The sequence below is a fragment of the Vipera berus genome, assembly GCF_964194415.1.
Source record: "Vipera berus genome assembly, chromosome: 3".
Lineage (NCBI taxonomy): Eukaryota > Metazoa > Chordata > Lepidosauria > Squamata > Viperidae > Vipera > Vipera berus.
This window is the reverse complement of record NC_138204.1, coordinates 108,721,622-108,739,589: the sequence shown is the minus strand read 5'-3', so window position 1 is coordinate 108,739,589 and position 17,968 is coordinate 108,721,622. Positions and strand designations below refer to the sequence as shown.

At 37.7% G+C, this 17,968-nt stretch overlaps 1 protein-coding gene across 2 annotated transcripts in view; it reads right to left on the bottom strand.

Moving 5' to 3' along the window:
- Window positions 1-234: 234 nt before the first annotated feature.
- LOC308666886 (regulator of G-protein signaling 8) overlaps window positions 235-17,968 on the bottom strand; it is a gene marked incomplete at its 5' end in the record, with an annotated part of 33,486 nt that continues 15,752 nt past the window's right edge. For both annotated transcript variants that reach the window (XM_081325882.1, XM_081325881.1), the window contains 3 exons: window positions 235-732; window positions 938-1,104; window positions 17,601-17,665. In XM_081325882.1, coding sequence (XP_081182008.1) covers window positions 550-732; window positions 938-1,104; window positions 17,601-17,665 — 415 coding nt within the window. In that variant the 3' untranslated portion in view covers window positions 235-549. The remainder of the gene's footprint in view (window positions 733-937; window positions 1,105-17,600; window positions 17,666-17,968) is intronic.

Genomic DNA, 17,968 nt, shown 5'->3' with positions numbered 1-17,968 from the left:
AATTGGCAAGATCATTTTATGTTCATTCAAAATTGCATTCCCCAGTTCAGTCCCCACTGGATGTGTTTGGGCTTCAGGAAATAACAGAAGCTGCAACCTCAAAACAAAAAGGTTGGAGATGTTAAATATAACTTTTTTCTCTCTTATATGCTTTCCTTCCAGCAACATTTCAGAGAGTAGTCCAATTTGAATATTGTTCTTAACCCTACTTTCACTTCAATTCATTGATTTGTCGAGATATATTGAAATATGCTAGAAGCTTCTATCAGGTTTGGACTAAGGACTTTACTGCTGTACATATGCATGGTCTTCAGTTAAAATATGGACATGCATACATAGAACGATGAGGATCCAAAGACAGCACTGGATTCATACTGTGAAATGTTTTATCCATGTACACAACTCAATTTCTCCATGCTTTTTCCATTTCTCCTCTCCTTCTATTGCTGCTGTAAGAAAATGAATTTAACATCACACATAGAAATGGATGTGGCTAGTGCAGGAAGCTTGTGGTATCTAAGGAGGGCACTCCTCCTCCTGATCCCTGCCCTAGCTGAGCCTCCTCTGGGTTTGAGACAACAGGTCTGTATAAATTTTGGACCTCAGGAACCTGGGGTAAGAGTCTTTTTCCATAAGACTGTGGATTTTCCCTTGAGCTTGGTCAAAGCATGATGGTGATGGTTCTTCTAGATTCCTTCTTGTTGCCTCTCTTGTCTGGAAGTCTATGTTTACCTAAGGAGAGAAAAATATGAAAATAATGTATGTAAAATAATTATTTTCCTATTCCTTTCATTTGAATGTAGCAGTTTTGTCACATAGTCAGAAACAAGTATTTTCATCTGAAAAATTAAATGTGATATCAGGCTTGCTGGTATATTAATGACTTCGCTGAAACGTAGTTGACTGTGAGCCAATCATTATCTCAAAATCTGCTCACCTCTCGTGGTGCTTGCACGTCAATAAATTCTTCAAAAATCCGGTGGGCCTTGGTAGCTAGTTTGGTAGTTGATCGTATCTTCTTGAATTCCTCGCATGCCAGCCAGAACTCCAGGTTTTCTTCGCTGAATTCTGTCTTCAGAAAGGCACGAAATGCAGCCATTCCATCTGGCAAAAATATTTTAACATGGTTCAGAAATAAAGGTGGGTGCTATTTTCTATTGTGGCATCCTTGTATGAATCAATGTTTGCAGAGAAAAACAATAGAAATTAGCCATTCAACATGATTCAGTCCATATTGCTAATAACTGGGAGCATGCATATATCCACACTTAGTGCTTACTCCCTGAACTTCCTACTTTTCCTATATGAACATATGAGGGTGTGTTTTTTTAAACTAAGTCCAGTGCTGTACTATTTCATCATTCTTCACATCAGTTGAGGTATGAGGGCATCACCCTCAGCTTGTTAATAACCCAAATTGTCTGGAATATTTGTGAACTGTGGTTGAAACCTTTATATTTCAAGTGACTGGAAAAATGAAATTGTACAACACTAGGAAAGTTTTTTTAAAAAATAGGAAGAGGAGTGGGGGAGAGAAAAAAAGTTTTTAAAAGTTTCTGACAGATTTCTAACCAGCAACTTCCTTTTACAAGAGAAGAATTATGGCCATTTCAGCATTACAGCATTCATGATAAATGTAATTATAAAAGACACTAGACATTATGGTAAGCACTGAGTTAGTTGAAATGGTATTCTGCTTCTTTGAGGTAGCCAGTGCACCCTTGGTGTTGGAACAAACTGAAGCCCATTATTCAAAATGGTTCCTTGCCCTTTCTGATGAGAGATCAAGATAATCCATAAGCACATTATTTGCAAACATTAAAAAAATATTCATGGAAAAGCCAAGTATAGTGTTTGGGCATTCTGGAGAGAGAGAAACCTATCTGTGTTCTCTTGGATGAAAGGAATTTGGAAGGGGAAGTGGATCCTGCTGACTCTGACTTTTCTGTTTTAACTCACTGAAGGTTTCAGTGCTATATCAAGACATACGGTACATTTCCTTTCCAACAATTTCCACTGTTCCAGGCATAGGCCACAACCCTTCCCACTATTGTTTTAAAATTGGAACTTCAGCAAAGGCTTGACAGGGGTTTCACCTTGAAGGTTTCTGTTGAAGGTGCTTGATTAGGCCAACAGTACTATTCAAGGGAATCCCACCAGTGAGTCACTTCCTCTTTATCCATAGAGAAAGTGAATAGCAACATATGTTTAATCAAATCTTCCATTCGGTCTGTAGCTAGAGAATTAAATCAGAAATGGTAGAATACAACCCACGCTACCACTTCAACATCCTGTTATGTCTTTCTGAGGAAAAACAAGCATGAGTATCTTACTGAAATAGGTTTTAAATGCTTACCATTTGAGAAGCATAATTGGATCAAAGATCAAAATAAAATGAAATGGAGATTGTGGTTGAATGGAATATTGTACCTGAATCTGAATGATTATTTATAAAGTATTTCTAATTCCTACTATGTATAAAAACCTTTATTTCAATCCTTAAACTGATGAGCGAGGGTTAACAGATAGAAGGTCGGTAGTTTGGCGGGTCGAATCCCGAGTGCCGCGTAACAGAGTGAGCGCCTGTTACTCGTCCCAGCTTCTGCCAACCTAGCAGTTCAAAAGCACGTAAAAATGCAAGTAGAAAAATAGGGACCACTACAGTGGGAAGGTAACAGCGTTCCATGCGCCTTTGGCGTCTAGTCATGCCAGCCACATGACCACGGAGATGTCCTCGGACAAGCGCTGGCTCTTCGGCCCCTAGAGTTGGAAACGACTAGCACGCATGTGCGGGGGAACCTTTACCTTTACCTTTTTTTTACAGATAGTGATATTAGTGTCCTTACCTCTTTACTGCTTGGTAACTGATATTTTGAGCAATAGAGAAATAGGCCTTTAATAACAGTGTTTGCATTTTCTGTTCAGCAGGCTCTAAGAAAATCTCTCAAAATAGTACAGTCACTGGTTTTCTATTAAAATAAATTAGTTGTGATTCAGTTGAGTTCTCTCAGAGGTAATAAACTTATATTTGGGGTGTACAACTGTGAGTTATAAGTGGGGCTTCTACAAATAACAAAACATATCCACCCAGAAAGCCAGAGAGTCTGATTGTTGCTGTTATTACATCAAAAAAAGGCAGTAAACCCTGTCATTCTTTACCTGAAAATACATAGATTTATCACTTCAGAAGCTGAGGTTGGCTTGTTTGTTGCTCAGTGTGTTGTGACAGGTCAGCCAATGTGCTTAGCCAATGATTGAATATATTAGGTGACTCCAGTACGTTCAATTAGTCATAATATTAATTTTATTTGCCATTTTATATATTCATTGACTTTATATCCTACCTTTCCTCTTTAAGTGGAACTTTTCTCTTTAGTTTTATCCTGTAATAACAGTTTTGTAAGATGGGTTTGGGCTGAGTGAAAATAACAGGTTCAGAGTCATTGAGTGAGCTCCATGATCAAATGGGAACTTGTACCTTGATCTTCCTGGTCTAACTCCCAAAACCATAGCCATCACTCTGGCCTGTTAGCACAATATGTAAACACAGCCAGAAAGAATCAATCCTAAATCTTCTTGAGGCACATGGAATGAGTTACCTCCAGTAAAAAGGGCCACTTCAGGCATTTACAAAACTGGTATGTTCTGGTTGGCTTAAGAGATTGTGCAATAGACCCATTTTTTTTCATCTTACCCTCTACAACCACCGGAAGTCAATGGAGTGGACAGCCTCTTCTGTAAGTAAAGATTCTTCCTGGGAGTAATGACTCTGGAAAATCACTATCCTAAATCAAGAAGAGAGCTTTACAGATAAAAGTTCTCCACTTTAGGTAACCACCCCATCTGTGAAGGAAGTGGAGCTGGCATTCATCCCTGTTCTTCCTTAACACAAAGAAACTGCAAAGCAAAGGAAAAGAATTCCTTGTATTCAATCTTCTTTCAAACCTTGAGTGAATAAGATTTTTTTTGTCTTTCCTCTTTTAGAAGGCTCCTCTGTCTGATAATGAAGTTCCAGTGGGTTGAATTATGACTACAAATAGCGTTTGGGCTTAGTTTTGCCTACTTCTAAATGTTATATAATTAATGTGAAATAATGATTGTTTTGCTAGGCTCATGAAAGTGGGAGGCATGCTTAGCAACTGCCAAATCAGTTCCCAAATCTCCACAATTTGGAAACTGTCAATGTGCAATTCTCTTTCATTTGGTAAGATAATTCAGGCTTTGTCACTAAAGCCCCCACTCTTTATTGTTTTGAAATTTGTGTAGTATTTTGAAATATGGTTAGCAGTATTTTATCTCTCTGAAAAATAGTGAAAGTGGGTTTTTTGTTGAAATATGATTTATTTATTTATATTCCACTATTATTATTTTTATAAATAATTGAAGGTGGCACACATACCTAAAACTTCTTCATCCTCCTATTTTCTCCACAACAACAACCCTATGAGGTGAGTTGGACTGAGAGAGGGTGACTGGTCCAAAATTTTCTAGTCATCTTAAGGCAGAAGTAGAACTCACAATCTCCTAGTTCCTAGCCTGGTGCCTTAACCACTAGGCATCCATTTTGTGCAGATCAGATTAAATACTGCTTCCCTGGAGATTGAGAATCGACCAATGCATGTAGTTTATCAGGCTATACAAGTACAGATAGTCCTTGACTTACAACCACAATCCAGCCCAAAATTTATGTTGCTAAGCAAGACATTTGTTAAGTGAGTTTTGCCCCATTTTACAACCTTTCTTGCCACAGTTCTTAAGTCAATCACTGCAGTCGTTATGTTTGTATCACATTTGTTAAGTATATCTGGCTCCCCCATTGACATCCTTTGTCAGAAGGTCACAAAAGGTGATCACATGAGCCACGGGACATTTCAACCATCATAAGTATGTGTCAAATGCCAAGCATCTGAATTTTGATCACGTGGAGATGCTGCAGTGGTCATAAGTGTGAAAAACGGTCATAAGTCACTTTTTTCAGTGCCGTTGTAACTTTGGTCACTAAACAAACTGTTGCAGGTCAAGGACTATCTGTAGCTACTTGCACGTTTCTAACATTCCAGATTCTGGCAATCACAGGAGAACCTTTTGACTTTAAAAAGGAACCAGGAATGCAGCAGTCTGATTTTTGCCCAGCATCATTATTTTTTCTAATTGTCTTGGGATGTTTTTTTAAAAAAGAATAACTTGGGCAGGAGATAAATGGGATTTTGAAATGCTCTGCCAAATTTAGAGGCTGACAAATGGTATGGCAATGCCTTTAAATTACTTTAGGAAAGGAGAAATTCTCCAATTGTTTCACAAGGGAATTATCTGCCATGACACATGGTTAATTTTTTTAAAAAATAAACTCCCAGTGGGAGCAGTACTGTCACGTTTGCCCTTGAGATTTAATTGAACTCCGTGACTCCTGTGATGCTGGTTTTTTTTTGGGGGGGGAGTGAATGTATAAAGGTCATTCATACACAATTCCTTTGCTACTTTTTCTCAACACCCTGAAATTTTTCCTAAAGTTTTCTTCTCCTTTGAGATAATTTCTAATATATGTGTTTATATATATTTGTATGCGTGTATATACGTATGCATTTCATCAAACAGATTTAAAAGAAAAAAGATTTTTTTTGCCTAGCATTATGAGAAAGCATTGCAATTATAATTAATAATAATGATGCTATAATAATTAATGATTACAACTACAATATTTTCTCATAAAGTTTCATGTATTGTCCCTTTTTTTCCTGATGCTCTGCTTTCCAGCATCCTTACGTAACTTGGGGTTTCTAGCTGGGAGGGTTGCCAGTGGACGTGAGGAATTGAGCAAAGGCTGAAAAAAAGAGGAAAACTTTCCCATGTTTGATAGACTGGAAAAAAACTATCTTTGTTCCAGAAGGCAACTTGGAGACGTCAGAGGGCAGAATAAGCAGCTGGAGGTAGGAGATCCAATACAGACTTCCCATCCCCAGTTTATTCTGGGATTGTATAAAGAAAACATCTTAAGAAAAAGGAGCTTGACTCCTGGGAACCTGTTTCATTATTCTCTTTTTTCTTGCAGCTTTTGAAAGCTAGTCTTCTCTCTCTTCCTTCCCCCCCCCCCAATTCCTAATCTTTTCCCTGCTGGGTCTTGTTCCTGCTCAGATTGCATATTTTGCATATATTCCTTCAACTAATTGAAAGAGGATTCTGTAGGATGGATTCTCATTAACATGCAAGAAGCCATCAGTGGACTATGAATGCATGTGAAGACTGGATACTTCATTGAGTGATGAGAATCTGTTCTGTATTATAACAATTATTATAATTAGAATAACAGAAGTTTTCCTGGAGGTCTTCTAGTCCAATCCCTTCCTCAAGCAGGAGACCTTATACCAGCGATGGCGAACCTTTTAAAGACCAAGTGTCCAAACTGCAGCCCAAAACCCACTTATGTATCGTCGGGTGCCGGGTGGGTGTGGCCCATTGGGTGGGCGTGGCTGTGGTGGTAATGGCAGACTGGGTGGGACTAAAAAGTTCAATCAATCAATTCCAACTTTGCAAGATCTTTTTTTCCTGCGAGAAGTTGAAATTGATTGATTGATTGAACCTTTTTTTTTTGCACATGGCGGTGGAGGCCTAAAGTGAAAAGATTTTATAAAACCCAGCTAAAGGACTAGTTCTGGGGCGATGGCATGCGTGCCCACAGAGAGGGCTCTGCGTACCACCTGTGGCATGCGTTCCAGAGGTTCGCCACCACGGCCTTATACCATTTAGCATTTAACATCTCTCTCTCTCTCTCTCTCTCTCTCTCTCTCTCTCTCTCTCTCTCTTTCTTATCCCTCCCCCCATTCAATCTATTCTTTGGCTGCTCCAGTCAGAGTCTGAGGAAGGGAGGTTCACAAGAATATAACATTGCTCCCAAGGGTTTATTCCTCTGTCCATGGAATGTGATTGCAGTAGCTGAAGCTCTATTTGAAGCTCCAAAAAAATGCTAGTTGAGGTTTGCAACAGACAGAAACGGCCACCGTGTATTTATTGTAAAACAAACACTCTTGACATTTGCCCACTGTGCTGGAGAAAATAAATTAACAAACCAAATGGAGGTTGCATCTTTAAAGCTTCTTTCTTTGTCTAATTCTATTGGGCTCAAATTAACCCACCCTACCTTCAAAGGCCCTGCAATCCTATCTAAATCAAAGAGTAGAAGCAAGCAGTGGTGGGATTCAAATATGTTAACAACTGGTTGTCTGTGTGGATGCAGCTTCCAGAAGACCACTCTGGGCCTGGGCAACAAAAAATTAGCTACCGGTTCTGCCGAAGTGGTGTGAACCGGCTGAATCCCACCGCTGAATAGAAGCCTTGCTCACAGTTCATACGGTAGTAGAAGGCAGCCCCTAAAAGGGAATTGCAATGTAGGGAATCCATCCTCAAGCAGGGACACTTTCCTGATGATTTCAACATTCTCTCTCGGTTAGCATGAACTCCTGCAGCTCTGCTGCCCTCCTGAAAGTGCCCTTTTGCCTAGCAATAGAAACGACACCTGGTATACAGACATGTCTCGCCCTGACTTCCTCAAACTGACCAGCAAATCAAATCCTTAGGATTTCCTGCCTTGTAGCTTTCAACTTCTATAAAAAATCTTTGCTTTCCATTTATTTTCTTGTGAAAGAGGCACCCAACGATTGTTGCAATAAACATGGTTCCTTAGAATTATGCTCTGACCTTCTGAATTTTATGTAATATTCACCTTCTTAAAATGTGCCAAATGCTCCCCATCTTTTTTTTTAAGCTGAGAAATGGTTCGATGAACGTATAGGCATGATGTTCTGCTTGATGAAGTTCTGTAACATCTATTTTGTGCTTTAACAATTACTTGTGCAGCTTGTTATCAATTCTTTCAAAAATGAAACGTTCTTTTTAGTTGCCTGTCTTTCCCAAATGATCTCCTTCGTTCCTATCTGTCTCCTGTGTATGTGCGAGAAATGGCAAGAATAAAGAAACTGATGGAATCTGTATGAAGAGGATAAGTGGAAGAGGAAATTATTTTCAAGAGACAGAAAATAAACTTTCTGCTAAAGTGACTTGTTGAGTAAGAAGCTGAAAATTTAAGAAAGCCGGAAATGGTTTGGGAGGACTCTCTTTCCTCAGGTTGTGCAGACATGTTTTTACTGCCCTGCTCTCTTGTCCTGTATTTCTAAATAGTTTATAATCTGCCTTATTAAAATACCAAACCTCAGAGGTCTTTCGTGAAAGATGAAAGCAGAAGGTATCTACAACAAGAACAGCAACTCTTTCATAATAGCCTCAGCATTTTAGCTGGGGTGGGAACATTACCTGCCCCTAAGGCTCTCAGCAAAGATGACGATGGAAACTAATCAGGAAGAGAACTAACCTAGTGTGCTGGACCAGTATATATTCAACTACTCCATTTTATATCTAGTTTAGAAATTAAGAACTGTGTTAGTGTATTCAGCGTTTACAGGGTTAAACGTTATGTTCTCAAGAGATGCCTTATGGGAATTGTAGTCTAGCTGTTTAGTTAACACCATGCTTACTTAGTTAAGTGGGTGGATTGTAAAGTTTTATGGCAAGACTTCCGGGCTTTGTCTTTCTTCTACATCTCTTCACGAAAGCATGCAAGGACGCTTCTTCGCTCTGAAATAACATGGAGTGAATTTACCTTCAATCTTTTACACTGTCAGGATGGAAAGATGTGCCATGGTTGGATGAACTTATCAGCAAATGTAAGTCTGCCTAGGATTCCTGACCAATAAAAGTCTGTTTATCACCATTCTGCAGAGTTTATGCTATTTGGATCATTAATTATAAAGCATCTTAATTCGTGTTCCACAGTACCTAGAACTATGGAGAAATTTCCTGTCAGTGAGAACAATTAATAAGTAGAGTGACTTGTCTCCAGAAGTTGTGGGTGCTCCAAAGCTGGAGGTTTTTAAGGAGATTGGACATCCGTTTGTCTGAAATGGTGTAGGGTTTCTCCTTGCGCACGGGGTTTGCCTACAAGACCTCCAAGGTCCTTTCCAACTCTGTTATTCTGTTATGTAGACAGAGTTTCTTAACCTTGGCAAACTGAAGATGTGTGGACTTCAACTACTATAAGAATTTAAAGTTCACAAGTCTTCATGATTGGCTGGTGAATTCTAGAGCTGAAGTGCACATGTCATCAAACTGCCAAAGTTGAGAAACACTGATGTAGACTGCGCAGCTGTCACTCCATTAGCAGATTAAAGTTGACAACTTCCCCCACATAAATACATATTTAAAGTTGCACACCTGATTCTGTCTCTGGGGTTGTGAGTTTCCTTGCCAGTCTAAATAGCAGTCAGTGAAAAAAGAGGAAGTTGCAAGGTGACTTTCATGAAGAAACCCAGGCATTCCAGGAAGGGAAAAGCAATGGTGATACAGTTAGAGCACACACTTCCGCAAAGTCCCTCACATGCTGAGGACAATTTTTGCATGAACCTTTTCTATTCCCAAAGGATTTAGAACTGTGGAACTGTGTATAACTGAAACAGCAATGGATCACCTTGTTGCCCCAACTCCCATATACAAGAAGCTTATTTCTTTCTCTCCAGAACGCTAAGTGCACCTCACATTGGCCTTAATATTCCATGATTTGTCATTTCAAGTCATTTTCTTCTTAGCTATTGGAGCTGAGCTAAAAGAAATGTATTTGAGGCTGCAAAGGCAAAGACAACTTAGCTGCTCGTTCCTATTGGCCTGGTTTTGATTTAAAAATCAAGTCTCCTTTGCCCCACTTCTCTGTAAATGGAGCAAGACAATTGATTTTTTAAAATGGGCAATTTGGTCATACACTCAGAAGTAAACCTTTAAATGTGATTTGGCATTATTAACTAACCAGTTATTTAAAATAAAAACAAACAGCCAAAGCCCTGCAATTGGTATTTGACCCTATCTTTTTAAGAGTGTTTCTTTTTTTTAATCCTGGCAACCACATACAAAGTTTAAAAGTTTTGGTTCAGAAGAACTGGCAAGCTACTAGGAATGTCCAACATTGCAAAGTTGAACAGGAAGGATGAGAAAAGGGGAAATCTCCCTGCAGCAAAGTCAGACAATTCCAATCAGGATTTTTCTCTATGTCAGTAAGTTGTCGTCAGGCTGTGGATTTCAGGATAGATTCATCCCGCTATAACCTGGAAAAAACCCAGCTAGTCTTGAAGAAATGTAGCGTGAGCTATACTGCTATTTTGTGCCTATCCCAGCATCTTGTTGAAAGATATCTGCATTTGTTTGGCCAAATATATTCTCATCAACTGGACAAGGAAAACAAGTTTGCTCGTCTCACTGACATTTCAAGCTCTCCTTTCTGCCTTTCTGGGAGCAATTTCATTTCTATTTTCCTCCCACTTTTGAGATTTAGCATCTAAAATAAGAGACTTCACATCAATGATATGACCACAGGGAATATAACAATTCACAGCAAAGGAGAATAGATTCACTGTGACAAATTCATCTCAGTGTCTGAAATATCAGATGATAACTAGTGTATATGAAATGGTCTTTATTAGTCAACTGCTGCAGATAGAGCTTTGATATTATTTCAAACCTAATAATCTTTACTCATGCTGTGCTTAGCAAAGAGAAGGGACTTCAAGGACCAGACCAGCAATTTTCTCTGGAATTGCTATTCTTTGGGCACTCCTATTTTACAGAGTACCCATACAATAAGTATATTTTGCTGTTCTCCCATATTTTTTCAGATTTTTTTAAAATAATAAAACATAATTATAGTAGTAACCTGCTTAATGTGTTGCACAAAACTTTTGAAGCTTTTAAAGATCTGTGACCTTTAATTAAAATTGTTCTATTTATGAATGTAACCCATTTCCTGTTGAGCACAGGTGGACAGTACAGAACAGCTAATTATGTGTCAATGTAATCACCAGGAATCAAACTTGATTTTATCATTTTAAAAAAGTTATTAATAGCTCCAACATCTATTTCTGTTCCCGCATGGAAAATGGGCTTTGTTACTGATTTCTGTTTATCATTACTGTTTCTTGATGCAATTGTTTAGAGCAAAATAGTATTCCTTTATATAAAAAAAGAAATCATCAATCCTACTTCCTGTAGGAAGACAAATTGTCATTTTAATAACATCCAGAAATACTGTCCATTAATTAGAGCAAACATATCAATAATCCCCACCTATGCTCAACAGGAAACACTAAACAGGCTGAACTTGGTAGTAGAGTTTTTTTTAATTAACATAACTTGAGAACTTTTACTGAGTGTGATCTACATATGACTAAACGTTGTAGCAGGATGTTGTCCAGGGCTGAATTATATAAAATTATTGAACCTGTGGAAACCAGCTGGATATAATGCCAAGCCAAAACCCAGGAGACCATATGTTCTAGTTGCACCTTAGACATGAAGCCAGTTAGGTGACTCCGACCAGTTATTCTCTCTCAGCCTTTGGAAGAAGAAGGAAACCACTCTCAAAAATCTTGCCAAGAATACTGTATGGGCTGACTCAAAGGCAGACACAAAAGAGTTCATGACTGGAAGCTTTCTTTATTCCATTTCCAGTTAACTGAGGAAAAGCTGAGGCATTGTTAAAATAAGTTGGAAGAGAAACAACCCAAATGTTGTTTTCCTGAACTGTCATTGGCAGTTTATCAAAGACATCAAATGGTAAAGAAGTAATGTTTGAAATGTAGTCTGTGGGGGTTGTTCCTATTTAGAGGAAGTCTAATGTTGCAATTTTAATAATAGAAATACTAGCATAGGAAATTCTGGTGCAGCATTCAGTTTTGTCTGACCTCTTGTGTTCAAGAAGGATTTTCTATTTAATGTGCAGGCACTCATTTTTCAATTGGTTTTTGGAACACAAACATTTACCAAACAGGTGCAAAACTATTACAGAGCTTGGAAAAATCACAAGAAATTGTCTCTCACTGGAGTTTTCCCTTCCAAGTTCCAAACTGAGGTATATTTTAAATTTAACAGGACTATTTTTATTCAGTCCAACCTAATGGGATGTATGTGTGTGTGTACATATCCATATACATTATTTATAGTTAGAAGGAAATGATGTCAAAGGCTTTGGACTTCCCTGTCCATGTGTTTCTCCAACAGCAGGATGACTCCAAAAACTTAATAGAACAAGATAAAATGTGATGTTGAGAGACACACCAGCAGCAAGTATGGAGATCACGGTAGATCAGTTTGGAAGCTGCTGCCTCATCTTGATTTCAAGAAAAGAATGAACCAAGAGAAGATGGTAGGGTAGAAAAAGTAATAGAGAGAAGCACTCCTCATCTCTGTTCAAGCAAAATGATTGACAAGAGGGAGGTATCCAAGGTAAGTAAAAGGATGGTTAGCTAGCACCTAGTTACAATGAATGTATTTAAGTCTTAAGATTAGACAAAATTATATAGAAGAGTCTTCAAGGAGATTGCAGATGACATACTGTATGTGATCTTTTAGGAAACATGGAGAAACAGGTGTATGGTGGCAGGCAGTGTAATAGGACTGAAGAACGGCAAACTGAATACTTAGCTATTCTTCTGGCAATTATTAAGCAGTTAGTTTGTGACTATTTAGAAAAGAACGCACTGCTTGGTAGGAGGCTGAAAGTAAGTCATCCTAAATCATCCCAATTTTCCTTTTTTGATAAAGTTACAAATTTAATTGACCATGGGAATGTGATGGTTATAGATTCCCTTAGTTTCAGCAAGCTATTGAATGAAATGTCCATGAGATGACAAAATGTGGACTTGATTATGATAACATTTGATGGTTATAGGACTGGTAGCACAATCATATCCAAAGAATATATTGCATATCAGTAAATGGAAGGAAGTATGGAGTGGTATGGGACAGCTCTATGTTTTTAACAAAATATTTATAAATGACAGAACAGGAATGAGGATCTGGTTATCAAGCTCACAACTGACCCCAAGGTCATGAAAGTAATAGTTAACAGAGAGGAAAGTAACAAGATTCAAACATATTTTGACAAGCTAAGAACCCTGAGGAAAATTCAGTAAGATGAATTCCAATAGAGACAAGCACAAAATCCTTCATTTGGATAGGAAAAAATCAAAGATTTATAGAATGGGATGAACCACACTGGGTCACGATACATGTGGAAAAGATCTTAACGTCTTGATATGCTGAACATGAGCCAACATTATGATGAGCTGCAAAAAACCTTAAATGCAATTTTGAGTCTCAGCAACAGAAGTACCATGTTAGGATCAAGAGAAAGTATTGATGTTTTATATCCTGCTGTCAATGCTGCTAACATTGGATGTTCTTGCTTTGGCAATATATGAAAATGCAGCCATTTCCCCCTTAACTTGTGTGTTACTTTTAGAGTTAGAATTAAATGAAGAGAGAGAGAGAGAGAAGAAAGAATGTGTATGGGAATTACTTAGACATAACAACCTCATAGTAGAGTGTGTGGTTTTTTTTCAAGGCTGTTTGAAATAAGAGGTGATAAGGAATGGCCGGTGGGAGAACTGGAACGAGGGTCGGCATTTCAAACCAATTGAAGAATGTGATTTATAACTGTTAATTAGAGGAGGGAATTGTGCTTTTATATTATGTGTTTAGGGGAGGAGAATTCAGATTTTGGCTTATGTACGTGCTGTTGCCATGCTATTTGAATAAAGATTCCTTAAGGTAAACAATGCCTGAAGTTCTTTGAAGAGTAACATCTGTCGGAACCATGACACCTGCATTGGCCAGACCACATTTAGAATATTGTATCCAATTCTGGGAACTGCATTTTAGGAAGGCCATTGATAAACACGATCAGAGGAGGACAACCAGGATGATAAGGGGGGCTGAAAGAAAAAGGCAATTTGATCTAGTGATTAAGGCATCAGGCTAGAAAGTGGGAGACCGTGAGTTCTGTTCCTACCTTAGCCATAAAACCAACTGGATGACCTTGGGCCAATCACTCTTGTCTCAGCTCAACGCGCCCCACAGGAGTGGTTGTTGTGGGGAAAATAGGAGGAGGAAAACATAGGGGATATATTTGCTGCCTTATTTGTAAAAATAATAAAGGCAGGATACAAATAAAAAACCCTGCTATGACATTACTAGTGATGTATAGTAACTTCTTCCTTTAATTTTTTATGGATAGTGTTTTTTGCAAGTTTTTAAGGCTGCCTGTTTTCCAATAGTTCAATCCTTATGACAATGCTTAGGTGAAATAAAGGACAGAGTCAATAACAAGAAACTGACACAGAAGATTAATTCACTAATTCAGTTGTTACCAGCCCAAATAGAGGTTCTCCCTGTTTGATCCCATGAAATCCTTTAAATCTGATAAGGCTTCCTCCACTTCTGCAGTGATGCCCCTCTTTTCAAAAAGTAAAATTTACTTATGGGTTAAGCATTCCTTCCAGCCAACTCTCCTCCTCCATTTTCCAGCTTCATAGAAACTGATCTTCTGAACTGCTTCTGGGGTGATAATGGGCTTGCTAAAAGTGAATAAACTGGGATTTGATCAAACAAATTATTGATGCTCCTTCCCCCCTCCTCCAGACCTGTAGTCTGTGACATTGTTTAACCTGTTGGAATCAGGTGTCCATCTGAGAATACTTCTGAACTCACTTTACAAGTGTGCAGCTGTACCCAGCACTGTTAAACTAGTAATCCAGCTGCCTCTATCCCCAATAAACTCAGTTCTGGCTATAATAACACATGCCTTGGTTACAGATCACAATATAATAACTCATGCCTTAGTTACAACTAGATGAGAATAATTCAGCATGTTCTTGTAGACAGTAAGGATGATGACCTTGATATGCAAAAGCTGTTGCGTAGGCAAAAGGTGCTAAAACACTTTTTTACATCCACAATGTCCAGATAACATTTGGAAGCAGCTCAAACAGACAGCTCCCTATTCCACAGAAGAAGGAAGGGGAGGTGTAGCACAATGAGGCTTGCAAGATTCAGGTCAGCCCAATCAAGTAGACCAGACAATGAAATCAATTCCGCAGGTATGCTAAAACTACTTTATTGACAATGGCTATAACAGAATCTTGCAAATCTTATTGTGTTACACTTCCTCATATTTCTGTGAATTAGAGAGGTATCTAGCTGAGTTGCTTCCAAATGTTTTCTAGTTTTCAATATACTTTGCAAGAATGCATGGTTTAGTCAAATTGATATGAGCACAACCTACACAAAATCTTATTCTATGCTTTTCATACATGCAGTGACAAAGTATATCTATCATTTATACAGATAATTGACATACCATTATTCCGCTTTCTCACAAAATTAGTCAAAGCAATTTATAATAGCTAAAAGCATAAAAAGCATAATCAATTATTAAGACTATTTTCAACAATCTTAAAGCAATCATAAATCTTAAAGCTAATTATATATATATATATATATATATATATATATATATATATATATATATATATATATATATATATATATATATATATATATATATATATATATATATATATATATATATAATGTTACTAATTGGCTTTTATGATTATTTTAAGCTTGTTAAAAATAGTCTTAATATGTATATGTACAAGTCTCTGCAGTTTTCTTGACAAGGTTTTTGGGAGCAGTTTGCCATTGCCTGCTTTCTAGGTCTGAGAGAAATGACTGGCTCAAAATCAACCAGCTGAGTTCGTGCTTAAGGTGAAACTAGATTTCAAATTCCGTGGTGCCTTAACTACTATACCAAACATTAAGCAAATGCAGAATCAAATATTTCTTTAAAAGAAATAAGTTAACAATCCAACTACGGTTAGCTAAAACATGTGGCAGGTTCATAATAATTACCTATGTGTATAGTATCAGCAAAAATCTTGGTATCAACAGAAATATGTGAGCGTACCAAAATAATATTTTCATGACTACCACTGGGATAATAGATTGATTATAAATGACACAAAGCAAGTTGATTATATGGCTTCACAGATTCATATAAAATTATATGGAAATTGCAGATTGTAGGTTTTTCTTGCTGAACGTAAATTATATTGTGCACCATCCGAAATAAGTAGCTTTTCATGCTAAACAATGCTGTGGGCGGAAATCTGCAGCCAACTTAGAGATCTGAATGCCCAATTTCCACCCATTTTAATTAACTTATTAGATAACTTTAAAAAAATCCCAAAGCTCATTGTTAAGATGGGAATATAAAGAGGGAACAAGACTCATGATGTGAGGGAACGTTCCTCTCTCGCCAATAATTAGAACATGTGGGGTTACTGTTGAAAAATAGCATCTGTCTCTTTTAGGCCTCCAATGTTATTTTCAGCAAAAATTGTTACATTATATGCCATTATGCTGTAAAGTTTCCCAAAGCTTGACAACTACATTCAGGAGAAAGAAGGGTTGATAAAAACCCTTAAGAGGTTTTTTTATTATGTCTGATCAAATAAAGAGGGTGACATCTCAAAGAAAGATTTACAGTATAAGTGGGTTGGGGTCAATATAGATAGTATAGATAGGTTGGGGCCAGAATTCACACTCGCATCCTTTAAATACAGCTGAAAATTAATATATTATCTCTTCATTTTGCTGGAATAAAGAGTGAGCTGCCACAGGGAAGGTGAGACTGGAGCTCTGTTATTCCTAGCTTCAGAATGGTTCCTCTTCCAAAACAACTCAGCCACAAATCAGTCAGCTCAGCTGTCAAAGAAAGATGAGTGTGGCAAAAAAGGAGCACCCTCTTGGTTTAGTGACAAAAAGTGCTGGTTTATACTGAGGACACCCAAGTTCTAGTGCACCTTCAGCCATGGAAACTCACAGAATAATTTTGGGTGAATCACTCAGCACAGAAAAATTCCATGGTAGCCAACTAGAGCATCCCCCCAAATGTTGGAAATACATTCTATAAAGGGACTCAAATCAAGTGTCCATCTGCCCATCCATCAGCAAGATAACTCTCACCAAAGTTAAGAGAACAAGACTAAATGTGATGTTGGTGGAAATGCCAACAAAAGGAAGATCAAATTTGAAAATGGAAGGTTGGGAATTGCAAAGAGAAGAAATCCATTTTAAAAAATCCCCCAATGAGATCCCTCCTCTTCCTTCCTAAATGGATCACTTGCATGTGCTATAATTGAGTTTGGAAAGAATTCTAGAAGCTGCATTCTGCTTCCTTTATTTTGTTCATGTAGAAACTAGGGCTAAGGAAATGCACATAACACATAATATATAAATATGGTTTCCCTATCTCTTATCTTTTAATTCCTGATTTGGAATTTCTATCACTGTATTATAGCTGTAATGGCTGTAAATTTGGGGGGGGGAGATCACTATGGCTGATAGGAGCTGGAATCCAGAAACAGTTGGAAGGAAATTGGCCACCTCTGCTTTAAAAAAAAATCTGAAATACGTTTTGTCACTTGAGAATAATAGCAACTGAAATTGTAAAAGTCACATTTATTTCCTCCTGGACTTGTCATAATCAATTTAAAATTCACCCATGTAAAGAAAATCCCCATGGTATTCAGTCCACCACAGATTTTAAGAGAACTAAATCCCTCTCCTGCTGCAATTACACAATAACTCTTTATTAATAAACTATAGGCACATTTTAAAGCATGAGGACGAATAATTCAATGTAAAGGACAGGCTTTTCTACTTACATTTATGAGTCAGGAGGATATCAAAAGAATCTGCCCACCTGGTAGCTTCTTCTGTGGATAATCTTCTATGGGGAAATAGGGAAAGTCAAGAGCTACAACAATTGCCCAAAAATAATTTATTAAAATTCTATAAATCTGATGTGTCCATATTCTGTACCTGAAATAATTTGGACAATATTACAGATCAGTTAATAACTTATTCTTTTGTATCAGAAATCGGCAGAAGATAAACACACAATATAGTCACAAAGTTCTAGACTCCCAATTGTTGAACAACAAGAGATCCTACCATGCCCAACTTTTAATAAATTATATTGCTCAAGCAAAGAAACTGGGAGGAGAGGACCCAGGAGTGGATTTTGTGGTGA